The 21,111-nt window shown below is 34.1% G+C and overlaps 1 protein-coding gene across 2 annotated transcripts in view; it reads right to left on the reverse strand.

Annotated features, from left to right (window-relative positions):
* Positions 1-21,111, reverse strand: part of LOC123527894 (plexin-2-like) — a 180,167-nt gene that overhangs the window by 41,859 nt on the left and 117,197 nt on the right. For both annotated transcript variants that reach the window (XM_053523577.1, XM_053523578.1), the window contains 3 exons: positions 10,999-11,178; positions 7,496-7,610; positions 1,146-1,255 (listed from right to left, as the gene is read on the reverse strand). In XM_053523577.1, coding sequence (XP_053379552.1) covers positions 1,146-1,255; positions 7,496-7,610; positions 10,999-11,178 — 405 coding nt within the window. The remainder of the gene's footprint in view (positions 1-1,145; positions 1,256-7,495; positions 7,611-10,998; positions 11,179-21,111) is intronic.

Here is a 21,111-nt window from a genome sequence, read left to right on the forward strand (position 1 = left end):
GTTTCGGGAGAATGTCCCGCCACCATTCATTGCAAATAATTGATTTCTTTACCATTCATTAGAAACAGGAATTTTGTGCAGTACCATTTATTACTGATTCATTAATTCTTTTCGGAGGGAAACATGGGTATTGTCAGTCAAATTTAATGCTTTTTTTGCGAGATATAACAGAAATACAAAGCGAAACCACTCCCTCTAAAATACTGGAATTGAAACCGTTATGAAATACGTAAAAACAAATGTCTAATTATCTAATATAGTTGCAATGTATAAGTACATTAACTATTTACACTGTATTTGAAGCTGTTAAGTTTAAAAGAACTAATTACAAAACTGTCATACGTTTTCATGACAAAGAACGTTTTATAAGCAAGATCTGAAGCATATGTTCTATATTGTATCCTACTGTTGAATTAAGCAATTGCTGTACTATAACTACATTTCTAATTCTTCTTTACTTACTAGATCATCTATTTTGCCATTTTTATGGTAAATGCTACCTTTTGTAGAGAATAACAATTCATCCTTAAATCTTTTGTACCCATTTGCTTTCCCCCCTTAAAATAATGTACGATTCATTACCGATTCATCAGCACGATTTATTGCCGATTTATTAGTTCCACTGCTTTCAAAGTCCTTTCATTAATTTTTAACTTCAGCACATCCGATTTTTGTTATCAATTCATTATTTGGCAGCCAAAGACCTGATTTGTTACTGATTTATTAATACGATTTGTTAACGATTAATTACCGATTCATTAGCTCATTTGTATCGTGATCAAATCGTGAACAAATCAGCCGATTTGTTCACCATTTATCATATCGATTCATTCTAATCTATTTTTGTTTGGGTACTATAGTCCTGATTACAAAGCGTGGCGCTAATTAATACTTCTAAAATCATCGCATAACTACCTAAAATTTGTTCGAAATTCTCCGGTTAAATAAAGATAGTGATGCGTGTTTTAGCATAATCGAAATCGCGGCAATTTTTAGCAATTACCAGAATACAAACAACAGTCTTCTGCAACCACCGGCAAGCCGTAATATCGATTTATTTAGGAGGAAAGCATGAAATGATAACGTGATAAAGGATTCGTGTCCTATAGCAGACATAAGCAAATAGACTGTACTGTTGAACAAACCTTGCGGACGAACCATCTTCTTCTGTAATGGCATCCTCATTCGGGAATAAAGGGGAAGGGCAGTTTAAAACAGTATTGTCAGGTTTGCCAACTTTCGTGCAAGTCTGCATCTGTTAAAATTAATTAGTTATAATATATAAATGACAAAAATCTCACACTTGTCTTGGGAATTCCATAACATGGATGTTAAGGTAACTGACTACAAATCATTTGCTTTTCATTGATATGTGTTTGAAACCTCCCATGTTTGTTTTTTTCATCTCACACAAGCGTTGTTATAGCCGTGTAGCGGCTGTTAAATCTCTCACAGTACCTTAAATCAGAGCTATTATCTTGCGATCTCGTAAGATCGTCAACACAAAATTTGTTTTGTGTTCGTATACTTTTTCAATTGTTTAGCTTGAACATTTCGACTTTTAAAATTGGGGGTTCCAATATTACCGCTAGCTTTGGGTATTATTTAATCACCTGATGCATAAGATTCTTATTTTAATTTTCCTTTTGTATTTTGACGATTTCTGTGATGGGCAAACTTAATAACCTCAGAATCCCTTCTATAAATTCCAATTTGCTTAATTCTGCTATTTCTTTCTCGTTTAGTGCAGATGTTTTATTTTAACATTTGAAAATATGCCGTCGTTCATTTCATTACACTCTGTATAATATTGAACTCTGTTCCTTGTACACCGCCGTGTCAGGAAGCCAACGAGCTTGCTTACGGAAGGTTGGTGGTTCTACTCGGGTGCCTGCCTGAAATGAAATTTTGTAAGGAGGGGCACCTTCGGTCTTATTCCACCATCAAACTTTGAAAGTCTCTATGTGACGTTTATTTGTGTCTTTTTGACGTTAAGCCAAGCAAAGTCAAATACAAAAGGTCAAGATGTTCGTCAACATGAGCTTCACATGACCTTGACATCTATCGATCAGATAAAAGGAGATGCCACATAATCCAATCTACATAAAAATGGTTACAGATGAATCACAATATTGACTTTGACACAGAGAAAGCAGTTTGCTATTACTATGTAGTATATTGAAGAGGATAATTATATTTAGGAAATTTGCAAACACCATCTGTAAACATAATGGAGGCAACATAAAATCCAGGAAAAGCAATAGCTTAAGTGGAAATGAAAGAAATCAAAGCGTAAACATATTGGACAAATGGATCACAGCGAAAATTGATAAGGAAACAAAACATATCAAGGCAGTTTCGCACGTTTAGATTTATTTTATAAAATGCCGTGTCGCAGGGTCAAGTATACTCTGCCCGTAGTTAATGTTTTTATATGTTTATGTTATGCATGTCCTGTATTACATTCTATAGTCGTACTATTGAATTTTGTCCGTCTTCCGTAGCATAGTTGTTGTATTTATTTTTGTCATGTTTATGCATTATTCTTCATCCAGTAGCTCTCATATCAATCATTTCCAATAGTCCAGTATGGCGTTTGTGGAACAGCACCTAGCTGGGTTGATTCCTTTCTGCGGCCCAGAAGTTGCCGTGTAAGTGTCAATTCAACCATGTCCTTTCCATGCCAATTACATTGTAGCGTTCCACAAGGGATTTGCTTAAGACCGTGGCTCTATTTGACATATGCGGGGACACTGTTTGATGTTATTCCGCCATCGATTTCAGTTTACGACTGAGCGCATGACCACAATGCTAATAAACGCCTTAATTAAACCATCATCTTAAACAGTGGAATCCCAGGCAATACAAGAACTGGAACAATGTGCCATTAACAATCAACAACTGGATTAATGAAAATAAGCTCAAAATGAACACTTCCAAAACCGAGCTCATCATGTTTGGTAGTAGGCAACAACTCTCTAAGTGTGCAACTCACAAAATATGCATTGTAGGTGATGAAGTGAAATCAGTGAGATTTATTCGATATCTAGGTGCATACCTGGATGAAAACTTAAATCTAAAAGAGCGTGTAAAACGAAAGTGTAGACCAGCAATGCTCAATTACTTCAGAATAAAATGTATCCGGAAATAACTGACTAAAGAGGCTGCCAAAACTCTTGTGCTGTCTTTGGTAATATGCCATTTAGGTTATTGCAATGCCATTTTGTATGGTATTGTTCAAAGCGAGGTAAACAAAATGCAACGAATTCAGAACATGTGTGCAAAACTTGTCCTATATCGAAGAAAATTTGACAGTTCCAAACAAGCGCTCTATGATCTTCACTGGCTATCACTCAAAGCCAGAATCACATTCAAGATGCTCAACTACATGTATAACTGTTCAGTCGGAAATTCTCCGGAATATCTTTCAGAACTTCTCATAAAACAAACACAGACAAGGAACTTGCGTTCTTCAAATTATGTTACAGAGTCTTTCGTTGTTCCTTTCAACAAGCGCCAAACGTTCAGCGACAGAAGTTTTAGTACTGTTGGACCTGAACTCTGAAACGAATTGCCTCTCGAAATAAGGAACTCAGACACATTAGATGTTTTCTAAAAGAAGTTGAAAATTCATTATTTTAGAAATTACTTGCACCCTTTTAGAGATTATGACTGTGATTTTTAAGATATTGTGGTAACATGAACCGGATGATTTTTACTGTGTAAATACATTCGAATATGAACAATTATATCACACATACAAAAATACAGTCGTATGAAATAACTTATGGACATGTCTTAATAACTCACTTTTACTTACTTACTAAAACAGCTATCTTACAGTATCTTAATATTCTAATATTTTGTTAATATTATCTCTTGCCTGATCTTTTGTTTAATACTTTCTAAATAGTCTATTCACAATGATATTTATGCTCATTTATTTCATACATCTTTAAAATGTCATCAGCTTTAGACGTAACTTTTTATGTGTTTGTAAAACGCTATTGAATATGTTTCACGTAAAAATAGACGTATGATCAAATAAAACAGTTTCAGTTTTCAGTTTCAGTCCAGTTGTTACCCATATTACTTACTTATAAATTTCATGTGCGTGAAATTAGCCAGAGCAGCCAGAGTTCAGCCAAAGTTCAGCCACAGTTTAGCCAGAGTTCATCCAGAAAAGTCATAACACTGGTTACTCTGGCTGGCCAGAGTAGCCAGAGTTCAGCAAGAAAAGCTAGAGTTTCAAGGATGTTAAAATGTTCTGGCTACTCTGGTCAGCCATAGTATCCAGAATAGCCCGAGTCACCTGGATTTTATTTGTTCTGGTTAGTCTGGCTGGTCAGAGTAGCCAGAGTTTCTAGGATTTAAAGAGTAGCCAGAGTAACCTGGTTCAAAACACTCTCCGTCTTAGCTGAGTTTGATTATGAAACTTAATATGTTATTTCTATCTTATTAGCATGTTCAAACTGAATTTCAAGTTAATTTTTATTTTCAAGTGGCTATTTAGAGTAGAATAGCCACCAGGATATCTTTGCAAAACCAGGATTTTGCCAAACTTCACTACCATTTCTAAGTGACTTAGAAACTTCTGTTTTATCTTGGATGGTAGTTTAGGGGCCAAGGAGCAATAAATGATATAGTTTTGCATTATTATTAATTTTCTTATGTACAAAAAAGATGATTTAAAAAATTGGCCAATTGGATTTTTGTAATTTCCAATCGGATATATGGCGTCCGACTGGAATGTTTGAAAATCCAATCGGACATTTTCCCAATATTTCTCCGTGCATTTTGACGTCAGCTTGTTTTGAATATGGTATTGTTTTCATCTCATTACATTTTTCCCTGTTCATGACTTCATACTTCCGAAGCATTTAACTTAATTAAACAGAAGTTAATGGACCAGGTTACACCAAATAAAGAAGGTAACCAATACTAGCGCGTAATACTTCATGTGTTGCTGTAATCTTATGTTTCTTGCCTACCTAGCGGGGAAAGTATACATTTGTCCGAGCACGCGCCGGGAATACTGGCGCCATTGTGACGTCATAAACTTTATAAATAATGTCAGGAAATACCCAGATCTATTTGTCTCTACGATCTTTTTTGAACGTGATAGGCAAGAAAATGATCTAACATGTCTGCCTGTGTAAGACAGCTGTTTTTCCAACCTTCGGGACAGCTTGGATAAAAAACCTCGCTAACGCTCGGTTTTCCATTCCACACTGTCCCTCGGGTAGGGAAAACCCCGTCTTACACAGGCAGGCATGTAAGATCCTTATAGTCTTGTCTGAGTCTCGAACATATATGAGCAGGACCCAACCAATAAGCCAGTGTAATTTTGGACTGCGACATAGAAATCGATAAAACTCTTAATTTATAAGGCAAGTATAAAGCCTGGGTGGTTTTCTCGATTTTTCACCAGACGGATTTAACCTTTTGCAAGTTTTTCATAATGGTATTATATGGCAAAATGAAGATTATGATAACATTTTTGCATATAGAATTTTCTCTCGGTCTGTGACATAGTGTAACAAACTGTATAACTTCATGTGCTTGTGTTTGAGATAATTGCCAATGAGTAAAGATCTAAATATTTTGAATAAATTAAGAAATAATTTGGAATTAATTAACCTGTCAACATATTTTAATATATCATACTTCATCTTAAGACAGATATGAACATTGCCACTATAAGAAATCTACTTATCGGATTGCCATAAATTTGTATATTGATTTTCGTTCTTATATGCCAAGTCCAGCCTTTATCTTATGTTATCTGGATAAATGAACGCCATTAACTGCCTATAGGATATCTCGTTAAAGTCAGGGACTTGGTATTTCTCTACAATGTCCAAGTGATTAAGAAACTTCTGCTGTAGTTTGGGCGGTAATTTAGGGGATAAGGGGGAAATAATCTTGTTATTTCTTTGAAATATTCACAAAAAAATAAGTTGAAAATTATTAAGTCTCTAATTGGATCTACGGCGTCGAATTGAAAATCGAGTTGTGCCTTTATTTGGCGAGCTGGAATATTTTTGGAGGATGACAGGATAAAATTGTAAAAGTTGTGTAAAAAACATATGTAATGTTACATATAAGACGTTTAACCTCATGAAATAGTCGCGCTTCTGGGAATTCTTTGAAAATCAAGTCTCAAGTTTTGTCCGACTTCTGTTCATGAACAGGCTCAATCAAAAGGAGCCTGCAACATTTTCGTTTTTGTCGTGTTTTTGTCGTGTTGGGCGACCTGTGAAGTTTCCACTTTTCTCTATTTCTTTACTGGCAAAATGTCTGCTCGAAAGATTTGTTCAATTTGATTTGATTTCGAGTATAGTATTTTAACAGGGAAAACATAAACATATCATTTAGGATAGAGAAATTGTTCGGAGAAACATTACGAGGTTTGGATCATCAATACATCCAGTAAATAGATGTGTGCCCATAGGACCATGGTGTCCTATTTCTTGTCACTGTTAGCATATGTTTGACTGTGTCAACAGCCATTACGCTGGTCTGGCAGCGTGAATCCCAATTTAAACACCAGGTTTACATTTGCACCTGTAAGGTTCAATGTCAAATACTTTTCGGGACGGACGGACGAAGGCAAGGTCAAGTGCAACCCCAACTGGATAAAAATTGGGAGGGGCATACAATCAATTTAGAAAATTATAACTTTCAGTTAAACTTCAAAAACAAGACGCTTGTTTCGTATCAAGAAATTTGAAATAGCATTTTTCTTACACAGGTTTAGGAGAATGGTTTATCGGGGTTTTTAAATGACGTTTCAAAGACATTGATAAGTACTATTCTTCACTGTCTTCGTTCTTTTCGTTCCAGTTCAGTTGAAAAGAGCTATATCAAAGATATATATTTTAAACGCCATTGATAAAGGTGAAGTGACCGAGTAAAATATATCTGCATAAAATAATTCAAAAATATGAATCTTACATTGCGTTCCATATTTCCCGCATTTCACAGTAACAAATAAGCGTGCAAATGTGTTTTGATTGTTTGTCTGTTAATGGATGAATAGTTTGGTCAGTGTGTTGTTATTCTGTGTCCGGTATTTGTTGCGTATACAGCTTTGTTTTTCAATGAAAAAAAAAAGACTATAAATGTTCACATTTATGCATAATCAAATATCTTTTATCAGACGAATGGTTTCATACATTATCAGAAATTATTCTGAATGTGACAAAAAAATGGGTATTTTGTCAGATCTGACTTACAAATGTAACGTTTTATGATAGGGAAGTATTAAAATGTTTTGTGAGGGAAAGTCATATAATAATATGTTTGTCGTGAATTCTCTTTGTTGGTTTTGAATATTTATTGACACATGTAGTAAGAGTCCAAGAGTGAATGGCATCATTGTATTAAACTTGACATATCTTTAATGGTATTGAATATGTGCAGACAAAGAGAGAAAGACTGTGTCTGATTATTTTAAATGTTAAACATCATAACAGTGCAGAGAAACATTTACCTCAGATTTTATCTCTGAATAAGCTATTTTTTTCCAAATACCAACGACTGCATAAATCTTCGGTTTTCCTACTACATTCAAATTTATCCCCTCCACCGTCAATGTTCTTCCTCCACTAAAAGAAAACAAAATGTTAACGTTTGAATATTTTATAAGAGGCCCTTCACATATATTTCCTCTTAATCAAAATTCATGCTAGTGACTTCAAGACAAGTGTGTTACCAGTTTCAAAATCTTACAGTGGAGATTTATTTAATTAGTGACCAAAGTCCGGTGCTGAATACTCCTGTCTTGTAATACGTCATTCAATTTGGTAGCATATTTTAGGTACTGGTTGTCCATAGAGAGGTGCAACATAAAGCTATTTCGACCTACTAGGTTTAAGAAGGTCATATAACAATTTTGAGGCAAATTTTGAGCAACAGTGCTAAGCCGGCAACATACTGAATGTGTAACATTCTGGTTGTTGGAGTTTGACCCTTGCAGTTAATTGTACACGGAAATAAAATAACAAAAAATACATAAAAATATATTATACGGCAAATAATCATATCTAAGATATTAACATCTATTGATAAATAATTAACAACAAAGTACTTAAACCCCTTTTTTTCTCATATTACGTTCGACCATTCTTACTGTTGTGGCCTATTTTAATACGAGTGTTAAAAAAAACGTACGCCTAGGAGCAGGAAGCTTAGAAGCAGGGCTGTTGCTACTTAAAGCCGAGTGTTTAAATAACATGAGTGTAGGGGCAGGCTGGAGGCTATTAATCCAACTGTTAATGTAACATGTGCGTAAGAGCAAGGTTGAGGTTATTGCAATCCGAGTTTTAAAGTAACATAAGCGTAGTAGGAATAGGATGTAGCTATTTTATTCCATGTGTTCAAGAAACAGAGGCGTAATAGCAGGGTGGAGGCTATTTCAATTCAGATGATAAAGTAGAAAAGGCGTATAAGTAAACGTAATAATATTCCAGTCCGACTGTTAAAGTCACACAAGAGTAGGAGCAGCGGAGGTACAAGGGATGGGAATTGGGTTGGGATGAGGTGGGGGCTGGGGTGATGCAGGCCAACAATTAAGAGGCCAGCATATGCATTAAAATTTTGCTCACACCTGTTTTGCCGCTTCATCTGTATTTTCACAGAGAAAAACTAACCATAGGTAAAAAGACTACATGAATAGGCACATAGATGCACTGGTCAGTATACATTCCAGTAGTTATCGATACGTTTATTTGTTGTTGTTTTTCTTCAGTTATATGAAATGATCGGGTAAAATATAACAATGTGCGGCCGTTGCCAACTTACACCCCTCTTGGCCTCAAAGCTTTGAAAGAAGGTTTTCTATTTACATCAAGCTGTCATGTTCTCATATCAAAACATGCAGCTTTAATATGTTTAGCAGTGTATAAGATTGTAGTAAACATGACAGCTATATAAAGAATTATTCTTGTCTTGTCAAGTGTTTTATTTCATTCACACTGTTTTATGAATTCAAGAGCAAAAATAAGTACTTAAGTAAAACATTACTTCGACGTGTTTATCCCTTGCATCGAAACTATTCTTAGCTGAATTCGTTGATAATTCAGGTTTGGCTACTAAAACGGTTTAGGTTATCATTTGATTGTTTTAATTAAGGTATCGGTACCGCTGAATACATGCTCACCCCTTATCTCTACGGCTGGTCTAGCTTGTAAATAATATAAAAAGTCGTATCTCATATTTTGACATCAGTTAAGACTCAAAAAGTGTTGTAACAAAATATCATTACATAAAAGACTAAGGTTCCTTTTACTTGATCGTTTAGATTTGAAAATGTATTTGTCCTCTTATTATTGGTAAAATCAGTTTTGAATTTAAAATGATACGCCGTTTCTCTTGAATTGATATGAATATTACATATTATTACATACTCGTTCCTATTCCCCGTTAAGTTATACTGGTACCGGAAACGTCAATATTTTTCCATACACTGACGCCTGAATTTCATATCGGGTGCGTGACGTAATTCAGTGTGTGTGTTGTTGCACTATTTTTTCTATTTTGTGCAGTATTGTCAATCCTGTTCAGGCTATTGAACAAATATATGATATTTATATTATATTTATAAGTGTAGATGAGTATGTAATAAAAAGGTTATTATCTTTGCATCGGAAAATATGCACTCGTTTTTCAGCGGAAGAATATTGCGCTCCTAAAGTCGCGCAATATTTTCGCTGAAGAACTCGTGCATATTTCCCGAAACAAGGCTAATAACCTATAAATACCAGATTTATGTAGCAACTTTTTCAAGAAAAACACGTTCAAGAGCGCTTTACATAGTGCATTCAAAGCACAAAGCAGGAAATGTTTTTCTACATGTAAGTGTAAGATGCGAACGACAAGGTATCCTTAATAACTAACATTCATGTCTTTATTCAATGACATATGCGAATGTAAATATCTCTTTGGTCTCCTCTGTTTTTTCAACTAGATTTGGTCACACTTTTACTACTATCTTATTCATAATATTATTCAAAAATTGGAATTTAAAAATCAGGACATAAAAGCAAAACTATTGGATTATAAATATCATCTTAGTCAATATAAATACTTCTTGAAATTTCCTGCTTTCTTAATTTGTTTTTGTTTGATTTACTAACTTTTAAGTTAACATTTTCTATGGCAGTAGGCTTGTGTTAATGTTTGATTTTTATATTATGTACAATAATCGGATACATATGTCAGTTGCCGACAAGAGGCTAAAGGTTAACTTTCAAAACAACAATCTTTAAGTACCGTGTTTCCGAGAATTGGAATCATAGAATCCACTCAATCTGGGTAATTGAAAACCACATAAGCCGGTGTTAGGGGCGTGAGGGGTGCTGCACATTCCTCTACCTTTCATGAAAAGACTAAATAAAATCGAATCTACTATAATTATTATTTTGTTTGGTTGCATTTTGTGCTTCCAAAGGATCATTTTATAGATTTTATCATCTAGATTTATTCATACGTCTATCCTGAGAGATATGACTCGAAATGTTTGATACAAGACAAACTGAAGTATGGGAAAAAAAAAATGAAATAAAAACAAAAAAACAAACAAATAGAGATTGGAAAATACGTCAGACATTCATTAATGTTTATGTCTCAATAGACTTATTTATAATAAAAACATAAATACGTGTTTTGACCAGCCATATGTACGACGAGTTACTTTCAGAATACAATCAATAATGACTGAAACAAAATATATCATACTGAAGACAGGATATTGGGTCAGTCATTAGCAATAGTTTAGTATACTTGAGTCAGTGAGCAAGAAAAAATATGTAAAAGTAAACGCTAGGGACGCGGAAACAAATGGTCAGAGTTAAATGCATGTATTTGTAAGCGAAATGTAATGAACAGAGTACTATGAGAGTACGTCTTCAGTAAATAAAGTAAAGATGCTATTTGGAACATACTAGACGTCTGCTTACATTGCTTTGTCTCATTATCTTATTGATTGAAAATTACCTCCTGAAACTTGTCAAAGGGTGTATCTTTCTGATGAATGGGTCTTCGTAATAACTGTACTTCGAACTCATATTTCCTAGAACTTTTGCGCCGTCTATCTCTACCACTACTTTAAATGGCGTAGTTTCATACAGAATCATATCTTTAGTCTTGCATATAAGTTGATTTGGTAAATTTCTCCTGAAATGTAAGTTAACAATTATAAATATTTAGCTCTATTTTAAGTATTTTTCATTACAGCTCGCCCTATAAAATGGCTCTTACAGAAAGAGAATATTCTTACAGTTCGTTTCATGTATTTTCTATGGTAGAAATGGAGTTATATCAAATGTAATTCATTGCCAATACTTTCCAAGCATGATGCTTTATTATCCTTGGTTGGCAGAAAACCTAACCGTACAAAAATTAATTTAAAACGTTAAATCTATCGAATAGTATACATGTATAGCATCAGCAAATGATTCTTACAGAGGTGTGGAATACTGTTGTTGTAACTGCCCCTATTGTCAAGGTTCAATAAAGAAAAATTATCGAACGAATACAGTTTGCTTAAGTTTTGAACTGAAGTGGTAAATGGAAATCGCAAGTTTAAATTAGACTAACATTAGTGTGTTAATAAATGACTGAGAAAATTGCTAATTTCCCCGGTTAATATTGTACAATACTTTCTTTTATAATATTTAAATTGACCTTCATTATACAGATCATTTCGTTAATTGAATTAACTAATATTGCCTGGACGTTTAACTGATGTACTAACTGATAATTACTAAAGTAGGGAATGAATAGCATATTTGATATCCGAAAATTCAGTAAACCTTTTGAACGAATATTCGAATCAACTTATCAACAAAACAATACAAAATCTTAGTATAATACGTGTTTATATACCCTAATCAGCAACTCGCATGGATTCTTCTTTCATTTACGCCGGAAATAATACACGAATTGGCAAATAATGACCACTCGTTATCGTCCTTTTTCATCTTTTATCAGAAAAGGAAAATAAAACTGCTTTCATTTAGTTAAGCTCTGGTTAATAAGTTTTATTCCTTACCGGTTTACTCCACACAAATATTACCTAGTCGACTACTCATTGCCGGATGATAACGTCAAATACTTCCAAACGGCAGAAGACATAGAAAGCATTTTGATAGTAGATCAACGTTTTACCTAAATACATCTTTGATCGACTTTGATTGAAATCCTAGTCATTAGACCAAGAGTTTCTAGGTGTAACTATCACCGGTGTGCACGTAATCATTAGAAAGTGGTTTTGGAAAATAATATTCGTTGCCATTCCTAATTATTACATTTTCTCGTCATTACATAATCGTTACTTTCATTACAATAAATGTAGAGTGTAGTAGACGCAGAATGATAGATAATGCTGATTAATCCTTTAGAAAGAATATTTTTATCTGTATAATTATATTGTAAGAGGAAGAAACTTGAATAAATGTAGTTATTATCACAGGACTAAAACCACCTTGAGAAGGAAATTTAAAACACCGCTTCGTGTACATACCATTTATTTACAGTATCTTTACATCTTAATTATCTATTTTACAACATTTATTATGTTTCAAGTTCATGTTAGATTTTCAGATTCAATATTTCGACTTGACTGGTTTTAGTACTCTGGTTTTCTTAGTTTTGGGCATTGTTTATCCACTCCTTGAATATAGTGATTGCTTTTTAATAATTGTATATAATTGTATATTACCAACTTTTGTGATATGCAGGCCCCATAACATCAAATCCCCTCTCCAAATTCCAGTTTGTTAAGTTCTGTTGCAAATGGCTTTCTATGGAATTGCATTCTATGTTTCATTGATGGTTCCACGTATACCACCATATACCGCCGTATGAGCACATCTGCAGATGTTTAAATTGCTCCGGGTACAAGCAGCGTGCACAAATTTGTTAGAATGTGTGGACGGTATCATACATACCTACTGCAGTCTTTGAACAAACCGAGCCTGCAAAATGCTAATTTTCGTCGGGTTGGGCGAGCTGTGGAGTTTCTACATTTATTTTGGTGAACATTGGCTTTTGCCTTAATCTGCGTCTTAACGTGTGGCAGCTTAAATTCTGGAGAAAAAACTTTTGAAACTGTCAAAGAATGCAAATAAGCTCATAGCAAAATCAAAATCAAGTTCGATGATGGGTAAGAAACCTTATCTAAAACTAGAGTTGCGTCTGAGGCTTCAAATGTGTGGTAATTTCATCAAAATTAATGTACATAAACTATATACGGTCGTAAGACAAAAATTAAGAATGTACGTAGGTAGGACTCCTTTACTTACACTAGAGTAACATTTCTTGATCTATTTAAAATTATAATTTTATTTCACAGCGTGGACAAAATGTAAGTCTTTTGTGTTACTTAAACAAGTTACGTTGTATTGCTTCAGAAACAATTTTGCAAGACGATAGGATAAGTGTTTTGAGAAAACTGTCGTACTGCTGTTTTAGCCGCCAAAGAGACCAGTTATCCGTGACTTAATGCGAGTTATGAGGAATCTGATTAAGCTTTTCCGGAGGTACTGGAGCTGTTTTGCATCTTTTTCTTGCATATCCTCCGCCACTGTCTCTGCCTGTACTTTTCCTTTTTGTGTAGTCTATACCCAGATTGTAGTATTTGTATTTAAGTGCGTCGGTGATTAGGTCTAACAGCAAATGACCATACGGACTTTTTGAAGCTTCTTGAAAGTGTTGAGAGAATATATGATTACATGAAAGAATAGCGCCCCTGGACAGGGTCGATACTTACTACATGTAAGTAGAAATGTTTAACAGTACGAAGATGTGCGTGTTCCACACGGTGTCTTTGTAGGTTTTCCCAGTGGAAACGAATTGAGTGAGATAGACGACGGAAATGTTTCACTGAAACATGTCTAGCATTTATTTGCTTTATCTAATTTCCATAAACGTTATTTAAAATCACTCCTCCTCCTTCTCAATATTTTATGTTTTGCTGCCAAACTTTCTACATTTTCACATCTAATATTCCGCTGTATACAATCCAATCTAGCCGCAGAATTCTAGAATACTTGGTTTTCATGTCTCAAATACATCTCTTACTTTACTTTTTTGTTTGTCCATTCCGCTTTGGCAATTTTGATTGCTATGGACAGAGAAGATACCCATTTAACGTCCATTGGATAAGCCGTTATGGTTCCTAGGTATTTATTTATAAACATCCACCTGAGACCCTTCTGATCCCTTCTAGTCCCCTTCCTCTTCCCCTTCCCTCATATTTCCCCTTACAATAGGTAGAAACAAGATGTGTCCAATAAAAAATGGGTTTTCCAGTTTCGTATTAAAATTATTCAGATGTGAAGATGACAACTAAAATACATTGATAAGAAGTATTTAATGATACAATATATTTGAAATAAATATTAGTCAAATGTCATATTGCAATAAAACTTACCAACTATTGTTTTAGAATGAAATGTCATTGTTGCTTAAAAGTTAAGATCAAATCAAATAGACCCACCGCCAATGCACCCCTGAACGTTACTAGAGTTCACTCTCAATGATATATCGGCTCAAAAAATAATTCCGCATGTACAACATTGTACTAACATTATTAGTAGTTACGGTTATACAATGATGGGACAAGGTTATTATTAATTCATAACGTTAATTAAATATCCAGATTGCATTTTTACCTAATTCATTAAATAAAAGTCTATATGATGAAAGTTTAATTAAAATAAAAATTGTTCACAATAGTTAACAAGAACAATATTTTTGCAATATATAAGTATTTTAATTGAAACTGTGCTATTTCTAATTACTTAAGCATAAAATATTAAACTGAAACGTATAGTATTGCTACGAGGAATTTTCTTAAATTAAATTAAAGTAATACCTTATAAACGTTTATTAACATTTTCAAGTGATATTTAAAGTCTGTTCCATCTAATTTCGTTTACCTTGTGTCTGAGTTATCAATGTCGATAAGGTCGTCCAAAAATATATTTTATATCATACATCAATATCTCTAGAACTTTTAAAAAAGAATTTCAATAAAGTGTTTTTTAAAGAAATAATCTTGCATATTTTGTCCCATAGACCGTAATGCTATATGAAGTTACGTCGACTTTTCAGTATGGCGGCACCCGTAGCGCAAAAAACTTGGGCTCAACTCAAAATTAAAATGCCTCAGTTAATATTTGACAAGACTGTGTTTGTTTGTGAATTTACATTATCGTATCAGGTAAATACTTGGAAGAATTTATGTTCAAGAAACAAACAAACAAAACAAAAATAACATTAAAAACAAACAACCCCCACCAAAAAAAAAAAACAAAAACAAAACAAAAAAAAAAATCAAACAAAAAGCAAGAAGATTTCTAAAAAAAGATGCGTGCGAACGTTTCGTTATTTTAATAACATATGGGCATTCTTATTATATTATTTTTTCTGTCATTTAAAGAAAACTAACTTCACTTCATTTGATGTAAGATAAGTATTACCCCTTGCCGAGTCGCGACTGGATGTATTTTATGGATTAAATGTAGGCATTGTAACTGAAAATACAAACTTTAAGTAGGTACTATCTATATTAGATGTATGTGAAGTTAACTACATCAAAATACAAGGACTTAAAAAATTATTAAAATATTATTTCCCGAAAAAGAGTTATTCGAGCTGAAAAAAAAATGATCCCGGATGAAATATTTGGAAAAAATGGAGACAACTCCGCAAAGACTTTGATAGACTTAGGTGACTATTGACCTAGAACCTCATGCAAACTACCTACTTTTTACCTCTAATCATGAAAAAGCATGCATTCTTGCCACATGGATAAGCAACCTGAATACAAAACTATGTAAAGGTCAAATAATTGATTGCCCTAGGGAAAGTAGGACATTTCTGTAGTGAAATTTGTCAACAAACAGACGATTTTTTTAAAGTCAAAACCCACAGAATTTCACAAGGTGAAATATGTTGAAATGGCTACTGCTGGAAAGAGAACAATCTCAACTACCCATACATATGCGTCAAAGTATGAGAAAAATATCTAGAAATATGAGAAAATCAAAGAAATCAATTTCGAGACTGTTAGATGCATAACTGTGTAATCATACATGGCATTTATCATAGATAGGTTACTTTTCCTTTGCACTGATATAACATGGGCAGGATTAGGATTAAGAAACGGTGTTCACTTAACAATTTCACTATATAAACGGATCGGATTGTTTCCATTGTGTAAAGAAGGCTTAGGGTAAGTCTCTATTAAATTGATAAAAGTAGAACCTAAACTACGCAGTCCGACAGGATATGCCCTTTCAATCACGTCACATAAATCTGAATGGAAAGGACAATGAAAAAATATTAGTTCCATGCTCTACACCAGTGAGTATTCGGAAAACATGTAGAAAAATAATAGCTTAAACACACCAGATGTTGCATGTAAAATCCTGTCAGTGTAGTTACCACTGTGGATAAAAATTAGAACGGGCCATGGTCTCTTTTCCGAAGGTATCAATTCAACGTTATATTGTTATTATCAAAATAATATAGAGTTCTTTGATCTTTCGTTACTCAGACCCGCCGGCCCTATTTTCCGCCATTTTAGGAAAAAATATTGAAATTTCAAAAATTTCAAAATTATTTTCGGGCTACGATCGATGTTTTGCTGCATTCTGACGACGACAATGTCGATATTCGTCAGTGCATTATCCGTCAGTGTCATATAGGCAAAATTTCCGCTTAAATGGAAGCGTCTCCCGTACGTAAACAAAAATTTGTGTAAAATTTAAGATTGCCTTTGAACGATTTATGCGCGATGGAAAAGCGGAATATTTGGTCTGTGATCTAATATATAGACAATAAAACAACGAAAAACAAGTTCTGTAAAGGCCAAAAAAATGAAAGCTAGAAAAAACTGAGCGAAATTTAGGTAATGAAACGGTTACGGTCAGTAACGGTGTTCAAAATGCTAGAAAACATAGATTTACCCGACGTAAGAAGGTGAAAAAACCTCTGTGATATGCTTATGAAGATATATTACAAGTTGCCTCATTGGAGGTAATTATCTATATATTCCACTGAATATAAATCCCCTTCAGAGAGCTCTGTAGCTACTTATGCTTTCAGTCATTTTCTGACAATCGAATATAAAAGAAAGAGTGACCCGACTTTTAATCACTGCCCCTAACCACTGCGGGATCGAGCCCCACTCGATCATCATGTGAAAAAGATATCTAGCTGGCTGACGGAAGGTAGGCCGTTCTGTTCTACCCAGATGCCCATTGTTGCCCGAGAAGATGGCTGGAGGGGTACCTGGGGTCTTCCTGCAACATTTAAATCTGGAAAGTCACTATATGACCCGTAAAATTGTGTTAGTGTGACTTAAAACACAACAAATAAATATTAAAATGTATTAAATAAGGAACTTGGTCAGAAAAGTTTGTGAATTAAAAGTAAAAGTATGTACATCCTAAAAATGAAACCAGCCAATCACACCATTGAAAATTGAAAATGACAGATGGTTCACTATTCAAGCATCAATTTAATACCCGCCGTAAATGTTATGACCAAGGGCAAATAGTACCCATGCCCTAAGAGTGATTTTGTTAAAGTTTTTTAAATCATCAATTTTATGTTCAAGATAATAAAAAGATTAAACACAGAATGGTAATTTTCTTTGTATTACAGGTTAAATGCGTATTAAAGTAGTGTTAAAACCCTTTCAGGCAACACATTTGAAGTGATCAATTATCATCTGTTGTTTTAGTAAATTTTACTGCCTTCTTTTTTCCTCCTCCTGTCAACATTTTTCTGCCCAGAATCCGAGTAACAAAAAATAAAAATCTCCAGCCTTAATCGTATCCGATTCGATCCGCAACTTGTACATGTTTGTCCTTGAAAACGGAGAGTATATGAGCTTGTAGAGTACGAGGTGTACAGAGATATACTCGTATATTAAACATTGCTCAGTTGGCAACTAACTTTTTGTCCGCCAGAATAAGTGAAGGGATTGTCATTGACAGTCATTTTGTGATTCAACTTAACGTCCTTTTTAAAGTTTAACACATAATATAATATTAATATTTCCGAAAGAAAAATATCATAAATAGCTAGTCACCATCGTACAGAAATGAACGCTCAGAATCGCGTATTTTCATTTGGTTTCCTTATGCCAGAACAATGCAACATTACATTTTTTGATAAAATCATAATCTTTTCTGTTGACGTGCAGTTTTTCCACCAAAATAAGAAACGGACAGCATATTACACATAATATATACATATACACAGAGAGACCAATTCCTGTGGGAATGCAGGACAAGGAGCCCATATGATTATTTGACATACATTCTGCATGAGCAAGGAAAAATGCCCCTTTCAATCATCTTCAGCCCGATTTAGGCCCCCAACGTGCATGTTTATGTTTCGGTTTCCTCTTTATTTCGGTTAAGGTTTCGGCGTATATATGAAAACCTTCATTATATTTCTTTCAGGTCCAGGTTTGGTGTACACAGTTATGTTAAATCTCTCTCTCTCTCTTTATCAAAGTACATCACACTAAAGCTATATTACATTTCCTATGTTTCTGTAATCTTTGGACTATTTGCATTTGACAAAAGACGTTACATCAAGTTCTTATCTGTAGAAATGCTCTTTCAAATGGGCTTTTCTGTTATTTCTAAGAAAAATCTCTTTTTCAATTAAAAGTGCGGGGCAAGACGGAGGGGTGGTGGTGGAGGGCGGGGGCAAATAACATGCTGAACTCCAACTCTCAATTTTTTTGGGGGTGGGGGGTGTCCAGATCCCGCTGCTTCTTGCGCGCCTCGAGTAATCCAGGTCTTGAAATAATCCATTGCAGCCTAACACAACATATATGTTAGACCGGATTTATATCATCAAGCTACTTAAATAATAAGCATATTATATATTTCAATATTTGTTGCATTATACTGATGTTGAGATAGTTAACACAAATCACGTGCAAATTATGATACACGGGTGAGCACCGGGCGAAAACTGTGCACAAAGGTTCTACTGTTTTGGGTCAATGTGACCTTTGACAAACTGACCTCAAAATCAATAGGGGTCATCTACTGGTCAAGATAAACCTCCCTATCAAGTTTTGTGATCCTAGGCCCAAGCATTCTCAAGTTATAGACTGGATACATTGTTTCAGGTCACTGTGACCTTGCCCTTTGACCTACTGACCTCAAAATCATTAGAGGACATGTGCTGGTAGGGATCAACCTCCCTATTAAATTTTGATATCTTTGGCCCAAGCGTTCTCAAGTTATCGTCTGGAGACTGTATAACTGTTCCTTGACCTTTGGCCTACTGACCTCAACATCAACCTCTCTATATATTTTCGTGATCCTAGGCCCAAGCGTTCTTGAGTTATCATCCAGAAACCATTTAACTGTTCCGTGTCACTGTGACCTTGAACTTTGACTTACTGTTCTCAAAATCAATAGGTCATGGTCAATCATTATATTAACGGTAATGATCCTAGGCTCAAGTGTTCTTGAGTTATCATCCGGAAATCGTTTAACTGCTCCGGGTCACTGTGACCTTGACCTTTGACGCCATCTAAAAACAATATACCCCTCCTTCTTCGAAGGTGGGCGTGGGGGGGGGGAGCATAAACATCCGACTGATGTTTAAAAATTTTCTTGAATGGATTTGAGAATAGTATTTACATGTTTTAACTCTGTTTCTGGACATCGCTGCTCTGATGGACGATAAAAGTTGATAAAATGATAGATCGGGGATTTTTTCATAATTGAAGTTGGCGGTTATAAACAACTAAACATTCTACGCTCTACGACTGCTCTCTGGACTTCATACCAGTTATTTAAGTCAAATATAATTCTAGCAAAATAATAATAATAGATAGAGAGAATGGGTTCGCGCATTTAAAGAAATTTAGATTAGCAGCCTTCGGATCAAGAGTAAGTCACGGGCATAAAATGACTTCATTCCATATTAACAGCAAAATGAAAATAATGAAATAAAACTAATAGGTTGATAAAATGATAAACAAGCATTGCTTAAATATATATTTCAAAAAGAATAACATTAAGTGTAGCTAAATTCTCCTACCTACTTCTAACGTTATATTGTAAATTCATAACCCAATACAGTTTTGTCAAAACATGTTTCGCTTAAATAATCTTCAACTGACAATATAAAATATACAATGATATATAAAATACAGAAATGGCGTCGACGCGCCAAATAGACGTCGACGTCTAGACGCCACAAATGGCTCATTAAGGTGCATCTTGAAATAATAAGTTTATGTGCGTTCAATACTATACATTATTACATTATTCTTTAATGTAAATAGTTATAGACATTATCATTTAGATGATTTACACAATGACTCGTCATTAATTAACTCAAGGAATGACAATAAACTATTAACAAGATAATGCAACATTTTTCAAAAAGTGTACATAGTAGTAAGTAATCTAATTGTTTATACGTGATAATTTATTCAGCAAATATGATATATGACCGGAATTAATCAAACTTAGTTCCAAGTAATATTTGTAGACGGTACTTATCAAAATTTTACATGTAATAAAGAGAGGTAATAATTAAGATGATTTCTTTTTTTTGTGTAAAATGTCGTTATTGAATTATTTATATTCACAATAAATTGAGAATATATATATGTCAAAAATTAAAACTGAACAATTTTTATAGTGTTAAGAATATACAAAAAGCTTACATAACTGTACAAGACATGCAGTATATGGTTGTGAAATGTGCTATTATTAAATTAAAAAATCATCATACAAATGATACGAAACATTAGCTATTCTGAAAATTTATATAGTGACTAGTGACTTTGACTTCATGCCGTTCGGATGTAGAGTATCTAACTTATGTGTCTTTGAGAAATCTATCCATGTAAGTCAGTCGACATAAAGGAAAAGTCTACCTTTGAATGTTCAGTAAAATTGAAATGAACAGCAACATGTGATGAAAAATTTTGTCACATATAGATTCTACTTTTGATATCAAACTTATGACTGTTCATACGTTTCGATACAAGTTGATGCGTTTGACCTACATATTGTACTTTACACCTGTTACATGTAAATAAATAAATAA

This window comes from Mercenaria mercenaria, chromosome 14 (assembly GCF_021730395.1).
Source record: "Mercenaria mercenaria strain notata chromosome 14, MADL_Memer_1, whole genome shotgun sequence".
NCBI lineage: Eukaryota > Metazoa > Mollusca > Bivalvia > Venerida > Veneridae > Mercenaria > Mercenaria mercenaria.